This window comes from Coffea eugenioides, chromosome 2 (genome assembly GCF_003713205.1).
Source record: "Coffea eugenioides isolate CCC68of chromosome 2, Ceug_1.0, whole genome shotgun sequence".
Lineage (NCBI taxonomy): Eukaryota > Viridiplantae > Streptophyta > Magnoliopsida > Gentianales > Rubiaceae > Coffea > Coffea eugenioides.
In genome coordinates this window covers 73,847,025-73,855,397 of record NC_040036.1, presented here as the reverse complement: position 1 = coordinate 73,855,397, position 8,373 = coordinate 73,847,025, and the positions used below count along the sequence as shown (strand labels likewise).

Sequence of the window (8,373 nt, the reverse complement as noted above, 5' to 3'; positions counted from 1 at the left end):
TTTCCTTTTTAGCAAAATGACAAACTTTTACAGCAAAAAGATTCTTTTTTTTTTTTTTTTAACTAAAACAGACGATTTCGTTACTAAACATATCATTCTGTTTATAACAATTTGTTTACAAACTTTTCACCTTTTTAATGAAACTTACCATTTTTGGGTAAAAGATACTACTTTTTCATTAGTAAAAGTTACCAATCGAAACTTGCCTATTTTCAGTAAGACAAAATAGGAAAAAGGAAAAGAAAAAAGGACGAGTAGTACTTCAAAAAACAAAAGAAAGAAAGAGAAAGCTTTGGAACACAGAAGGAGAAAATAAAGCAGAAGATTTGAAGTTTTATCCAGGCAAATATTGGAGTTTATCATGCTTATGCCTGATCTGTTGGTTGGACCAATGAAAACAGCCTGGTTGAGATGCAATGCCAGGTCCAATTGATCTTTTCGTCATCAGCTTAGCAAACTTTGACTGGCTATGACTGTTTATCATATTTGGAGAGCTCAAATCTTGGTGGTATTCAAACATTAGATTGGCCTGTCCGGTTGTGCAAAGAATTTATTCGGGATGTATTGTATTGTGCACAGTTGGAGAATGTGACAAAAGGGAGAAAAAGAATTGGGGTCTTATAATGAGTTGGTTTTCACCAATCCATTGTACTGCACAAATTTAGTTAGGCTGTTTTGGCTTGGTTTGTGTAACATACATAGTATAGCCTTTGGCTCAGTCATAGGTTTCCTATGTTTGGGGATTATCCCTTATACTTTTTTTACCAAAGCCAGAATGACTTTTACGGCATTTTACAAACCTAAACCCATAGAAACTACAAAAGTCGGCAACTCTTGTGATTCCTGAGGAGACTTATAGATTATCCCTTGTACTTGCACTTATCAAAATTTGAAGTATCGCATACATAGGGATTTTAGCTCAAATCCTTGATGGCATTAGAATTCCAAAGTGCTAAGGAGTAATTTGGTACAAGAATCCAGGGATTTTGGCAGGAAATCATGAATTTCCAACATTAAATATGCTTGGTTCATGTCTTGAGCCTTCACTAAACTTCTCTGTTTTTTATTTTATTTTATTTTCCACCTTCTCTCAAGCGATTCCGTTTCACTTCCACAAGCAGAAAGTACTACAAACTTTGTCCATGTTTGGTTGAAAAAAGGATTTTTTATAGCAAGTATTCTTAGGACACTCATTAATACACTTATCATTCACCTAATTTACGGTATATATATACATACTAATAATTATTATCATCCCTAATATTTATATACTTTCCCTTATATTTATATATTTTTCCTATTGAATCTTGTTTACCCTTCCTTATATTTATTTATTTTTTTAATTAAATTTATATTTTTAAAAATATAATACTTGAAATAGTATATCTTAAGGATAGGGTATCCACGAGACAGACTGTTGAAAAAATAGGGGAGAGTTCAAGAAGTCAAAGGCCCACAATCTCTGTACGACATTTTAAAAAAACAAAGGGATAATTGTAGAAACCTCCCCTAAGGTTTCTGACATTTGCAATGACCTCCCCTGTAGTTTGAAAAATTACACTGACCTCCCCTGAGGTTACTAATCCTTTGCAAATTTAGTCCAAACGATTAAAATATTATTTTAGGGAATGAAATTAGAATTTTGTACCAGATTTGCCCTTTGTGCTGTATATCCAATGAATGACAAAGTACTATAAATCAATTAACAATTAATAAATTTTAAGGAGTATAATTTATGGACAAACACGCATTACTCATTTAAAGTACCAGCTCTTTACGAGTATTTTACTTTCAAATATTTAATTTATGATAAATATATCAATATTTGTAAGTAAAATTCAAAAATTGTTATAGTAATATTCTTGCAAAAAGGAAATCGATAGGTTATTTATTTAATATAAATTAAACATTTTTTTTAAAAAAATGACTCATAAAGTATTAATTCTTTATGATTTTCATCCATTACATGAGTAAAGTATTGGCTCTTTATGGGTATTTTATTCTGAATCACTTAATTTATGTTAAATACATAAATGTTTGTAACTAAAATTGAAAAAGTATTATATTAATATTTTTATGGAAGAGAGATTGGTAGTTTTTGTATTTAACAAAAATTAAATATTTGAAAGTAAATACAAATATGTATTTGAGCGTAAATATTTGTATTAAATTAAATGTTTGAAAGTAAAATACCCATAAAGAGCCGGTACTTTAAATAGGTAATGCATATTTGTCTATAAACTATACTCCTTAAAATTTATTAATTGTTAATTGATTTGTAGTATTTTGTCATTCATTGGACATGTAGTACAAAGGACAAATTTGGTAAAAAATTCTAATTTCACTCCCTAAAACAATATTTTAATCGTTTGGACTGAATTTGCAAAAGATTAGTAACCTCAGGGGAGGTTAGTATAATTTTTCAAACTACAGGGGAGGTCAGTGCAAATGTCAGAAACCTTAGGGGAGGTTTCTGCAATTATCCCAAAAACAAAACCATAAAGGAAAGGCTGAGGTCGTAGATATGGGAATCTTCGTACCAGAAGTTGGGCTCGGGCTTTAAGGCGTCGGTTTGGGGAAGGGAGGTACCAGGGGCAGGAATAGGGGCAGGAACAGCTGCAGTTCCTGAAGGTTATGTATATTTTATACATGGTGTAACTCTATTTATATATAATATAATTTATTTTTAATAACGTATAATTCTAGAGTAAAATTTTATGGATCTCACACATATTATTAAAAATCAGATACAAGATGAGATCTGGTCATATAATTTTTTTTGACCAAATCTTGGCCATGAACTGTCAGGAACGGTTGTTTGCCCCTCTTCCGGAAGGGAGGTGGGGTAATGCGAATAGGGTAGCTGGAAATGGGGGGTGTTGGATTAGTGATAGTAGAGTTACGCGATGTACAATTGTTGATCGTTAATGTACTTATTTTACCGTACAAAGTATAATTACAATATACTAATGGGCTTTAGTTACATAAAATATTTTGTTTGTATACACTAATTTTTGCATCGTAATGATATTTTAATTTTGCATAAAATTCTATAACAAGTACAACTAAGATATGTAATCGGACTTACTCAAGTTATATCTACTATCTAATGGTATCGATCACCCGATGTTTGTTTTTTTTTAATTGAGATAAAAAAGAATCTTTTTATCCATTCATATCACAAAAAGCAGAAAAAATAAAGGATAAAATACCAAAAAACTCCCTGCGATTTGACAAATATTCAATTTAACTCCCTCTGATTTGAAAACCTACATTATAACTCCTTGTGATTTTGACTAAATTGAAAATTGGACAGCAAGCATAAAGTCTAACGGTTGTGTGTGAAATATCAATATTGCCCCTACTATACGTGAGATGCTTTCCATTCAATTTTCAATTTAGTCGAAATCGTAGTAAGTGTAATTTTTCAAACCAGAGGGAGTTAAATTGAACATTCAACCAATCATAGGGAGTTCATTTATATAAGAGCAATATTGATATTTCATGTATAACCGTTAGATTAAATGCTTTCCGTCCAATTTCAATTTAGTTGAAATCACATGGAGTTATAGTATAGGTTTTCAAACTAGAGGGAATTAAATTGAATATTTAGCAAATCACAGGGAGTTTTTGGATATTTTACCCAAAAATAAACTTTTTTTGGGTGGGGATGGGGGAGGTTTGGTGGATTTGTGGTACTAGAGTTACGTAGAATAGTTTAGTGAATATTTATGGCATATAATCGTTCATCGAATATAGTAATATTTAACGATTTTCTCAATTTACACGCTTCAAATAAATTATTTCATGAACTAGTCATCGTGCAGCTTGAGCACATTCAAACCCTAAATGAATCAGGCGTACAACCGTGTATAAATGGTTGAGTGATGTCTTCTGCTCCATTCATCATCCTCTGCGCTCCATTGAAGGAGGGGCCTTCCCTGACAATGGAGCGCAGAGGGGGGATCCTTTTGAAGCACTGATAAAAATGTCCTGGACTTGTACGCCTCTTGTTCTCTATTGCTCTTTCTTTCGTTTTTTTCTTTATTTCCCAGTTTTGCTTTTTAAGGTATGGATATGTTTCACCCATCTCAGAAGCTTCAAAGATCACTTAGGAGGAAAAATTCAAGTACGTATGAAAAGCTTATACAACCTTCTCCTTTGTCTTAATTAACAGGGAATGGAGGATCCAGTTTTAGTGATCAATAATGGACGTCTTTGATGAAGAGTTATCTGCCGCAGCTGTCCGTTACTTTCAATATTCTCTTGTCTTCAAAAGGCAATTCATCTTTCTCCACCTATTTCTATATCTTAGTTCTGTATCCAAAAGGCAATTCATCCTTCTCCAGATTTTCGGATCTCTTAGTTCAGTGATGGTAGCTAGCTCATCTATTTGTTCCTGAAAGACCAGCCAAACAGCACAAGCCTAATGGCTATAACTTGTCAAGCATCCACAATGTGCCAAATTTTGATCAAGCTTCTTCTTGTCCACTGATTCTCACTTTTGGGAATCCAAATATGCTAGGAATAAATCCTCAACAAGTGAGTCTAGGAACATTGAACCCTGAGGATGATGCAGTGTCTGAGGTTTTGACATCCCAAGGTTCATTTGTAAAACTTGATGAGGCCACTAATACTACTGTCCAAACAAAAGCAAAGAAACCTGGCGGTCGTACAAGGTTACGAACCCAAAACTATGATCACGTGGTAGCAGAAAGAAAGCGAAACGAGCTGTTCAGCCAGAGTTTCATGGCTCTTTCCACCATGGTTCCTGGTCTCAAGAAGGTACTATCTAATTTTTCCTAAACTAGGGATAAAAAAAAACCAGCATAGTAGACAAGTTTGTGTTGATTGCTAATATCGGTTAGATAAATAAATTGATCAGGCAGACAGTGACGACTACACTAAATAAATTGATCGGGCGTGCAAGTTTTCAACCTATATATAGATTTTGAAATCTCAGCACGTAATTTGCAACCGAAGTTCTTATAGAATTCTTGTTCACGAGTCATTTAAGTTCTTGCAGATGCATAAAACTTTCATTCTTGAGGAGAGAGCAAAGAAGCTGGAGGAACAAACCATGGAACCAGCGGTGCTTGTGAAGAAACCACAACTCTTAGTTGAAAATGAAGGTTATTTAGATGATATGGCTGGCCCTGATGAGCAGCCACGGATTGAAATTTAGGCTAAATTTTAAGACAAGAATGTTTTTCTGATTGTTCATTGTGAAGATCATAGAAAGGGTACTGACAAAAATTGCTTCTGAGGTAGAGAAGCTCAATCTTGCTGTTAGTGTGACACCATTTGGAAGTTGGGCTCTTGACATTACAATTACTGCTGATCCATGGAACAATTTTTCAGTAAAATTGCAACAGATTTTCGAGCAATGATCCTTTGAATTAATCTTTTTCAGATGGAAAAAGAATTCAACCTGATAATCATGGAAGCAGTTGGGAAGTCTTGTGTCTGTTCATCAATATCACCAGAGAGGCAAGCAGGCTGCTTAGTGCTGAGTTTTGAGGGAAATTGTTTCAAAATGCCTTGATCTGTACTAATAATAAAACTGCTGATGATTTGGCGTCCTATGTGAAAAAAAATTGAGATAAAGATCTGGAGCAAGACTGTCGATCTAGTGGAGGATGCAGACAGACCAATATCATGGCCTAGATTTTTTTTTTCCCTTTTTTTTGTTGTTTTTGGAGGAAGCTGTGATGCTCTTAGTCGATGAAAAATAATTCACCTCGTGGGTCACGAAACTATGATATAGTACGTATATGCAGATGTTGCCTATAATTTCTTTGAAATTTAGCTATTGGATTCTTCTAATAGTGCCCATTAATATCATAATATGACAGTCTGCCACTGCTTATCCTTCACTTATTCTTTCCCTGCCTGTTGATATATCAATTGGTCGGGTCACTATCACGATTTTCTTTTTTTTTTTGTTTGACAAGCCACTATCACGAATTTTAAATGCGAACTCATGCAATGTAAATACAATTAAATTTCAGAACCCTAATGATTCTAAAGATAGAAAACTATTGCCAAACTCGAATGATTTTGTATTGGTATTAGATACCAAGAGTATATGTTATGTGAGTAAAAAGAAATTAAAATCAGATAGCAATTTTTGAAACCATGAACTACATGAGATCCTAATGTAATGTAACTATAATCCTTTCAGTTTTTGCACAGCCAACTACTTTCGTGGATACTAAAATAAGATGAGTTATATATACACAATTGTTGACGAATTTTAAAATTCAGAATCCGGTCATGGATTATTGAGAATCTATCCACGGATTAAGAATCAGTCCCTGGATTCCATAGAAAGTGAATCGGATTCATTTCAGAGAGTTGTGCAAATTTGTTAACTTGGATCCACGGATGGATAGTGGATCCTTAACAATGGTCAGAATGTTCAAATTTTGCTGTTTTAGCACATTTTTATTTTTTTGGCAGTTATCACCTCTTAGCTGAAGAGGAATGTCCAGCAAAATAAGACACATTGCTATATTGATGCCTACGTACTAAGCCACAAAATACATTTGAAAGAAAAATTAAAGTTGTAGAACCCAAACAAATTATATCAAAATGTTGTAGGAGGAGATAAATTTCATAGAACCAATGTAGATGGAGAGGTAATTTACACACATAAAAATATATGCAGGAGAATAGGAATAATACCGACAATAATATATTAATCATACACCACAAGAATAATGCTCTCAAATTTTACCCTTCTCAACTAATACAATAATTAGACTCCCTATTTATAGACTATATGACTTGGCAAACAAATCTTACAACCATGAGAATTTTCTAATAAAATACTAATTCCTAAATAATAAAACTATTGTAATTTGACTCCAACAAAACTACTAAAAATTTGACTTGACTAAAACACTGCTAAATGACAATTTAGAAAATTCTATTTTTAGACTTGATTTAGTGTACCAACATTGCCTCCTTTAAATCAAACTTTCTCTTAGATCGAGTTCACCACCATCATGATCAATAATCTCCCTTGTAAAATTCTACTAGTATCACTTTGAATTTTTCATCTACAAAAATTTTTGCTACTATAATATTCCATGTACCTAAACAGATTTAGCTCTTCACTTAACTTGTTTTTGACTCGCTAACATAATTTACTCAACTGGATAGACTATTCTTGTCGCATAATTTGATATCAATTTATTGGCAACTCATTTCATGATTTTCATAATCACAATTCAATTGACAACTTCACAATCACAATCAATTTAACAATTTTCGGACCAATCCTATGGTCCAATCTGCATCAACTAGATACTCCATGACCAATTTTGTGGTCTAACTCGATCAACTGACTTCTTCATAGTAATTTATGCTCCATCTAAGAGTGAAAAATGTCCAATACTAACATCATAGTCAGGACAATTTTCAATATTCACAGGCATCATAGGATCAATTTCTTGAACCTAGGTCTCTGATATTAGATATAGAATCCAAAAAATCAATCAACAAGTTACAGGAGATAAATTTCATGAAATCAATATAGATGGGGACCAATGTAGATGGGGAGCCAATTTATACATATGCAAGTAGGTGTGAGAGAAGAGGACTAATACCAACAATAATATATTAATCACACACCAAAATAACAAATTTCTCAAATTTTATTCTTCTACTAATACAATAATAAGACTCCCTATTTATAAACTACATGACTTGGTAAACAAGTTTTACAACCATAAGAATTTTCTAATAAAATACTAATTCCTAAACAATAAAACTACCATAATTTGACTCCAATGAAACTACTAAAAATTTGACTTGACTAAAATATTGCTAAATAACAATTTATAAACTTTTATTTTTAGACTTGATTTAGTATGCCAACAAAAGTAAATATGTCTACCAAAATATCACTAATTGTGAGCATAATACGCAGTTTTTAAAACAATGGTAAATCATACTTTACACTCTTGTGAATTAGTGCTTTCTACATAGCTCTCTTATAATTTTCAAAATTACACGTAACGCCCTTATTATTTGTCGTAAAAGACTAAAGTGAGGAATTTTCCATCTGTAACAAAGCTGACTAAAATTTTAAATTTTCAAAAATAACCCAGTATCAAGATGAAAATAATTAGATAACTATAAAGAGGTTATGTGTAGATTTTGAAATTGGTTATATGACACAAGACAGTGTTTGCCAGTTTGACCATTTAGTCCAGACTACAAGCAAGTTTTGTACAACTTTTAAAATTATAAAAGAGTTTATGTGGTAAAATAGTAAATCATAGGAGGATGAAATATAATTTACCCTTAAAAAATCATTGAAAAGAGGAAAATTACTCATAACCCCATACAATTTTTTATAATACC

General features: G+C 32.5%; 1 protein-coding gene across 3 annotated transcripts; it reads left to right on the top strand.

Annotated features, from left to right (window-relative positions):
* The first annotated feature begins 3,844 nt into the window (after window positions 1-3,844).
* LOC113763098 (transcription factor bHLH18-like) lies at window positions 3,845-5,822 on the top strand. 3 transcript variants are annotated; one of them, XM_027306810.1, is made up of 3 exons: window positions 3,845-4,001; window positions 4,178-4,785; window positions 5,414-5,822. In XM_027306810.1, the coding sequence occupies exons 2-3, from the start codon at window positions 4,519-4,521 to the stop codon at window positions 5,543-5,545; spliced, it is 399 nt and encodes a 132-aa protein (XP_027162611.1). In that variant the 5' UTR covers window positions 3,845-4,001; window positions 4,178-4,518; the 3' UTR covers window positions 5,546-5,822. The 3 variants fall into 3 exon arrangements, with proteins under 3 accessions (XP_027162611.1, XP_027162609.1, XP_027162610.1); XM_027306808.1 differs by having other exon boundaries at window positions 5,027-5,822; XM_027306809.1 differs by having other exon boundaries at window positions 3,845-4,069; window positions 5,027-5,822.
* Window positions 5,823-8,373: the final 2,551 nt, after the last annotated feature.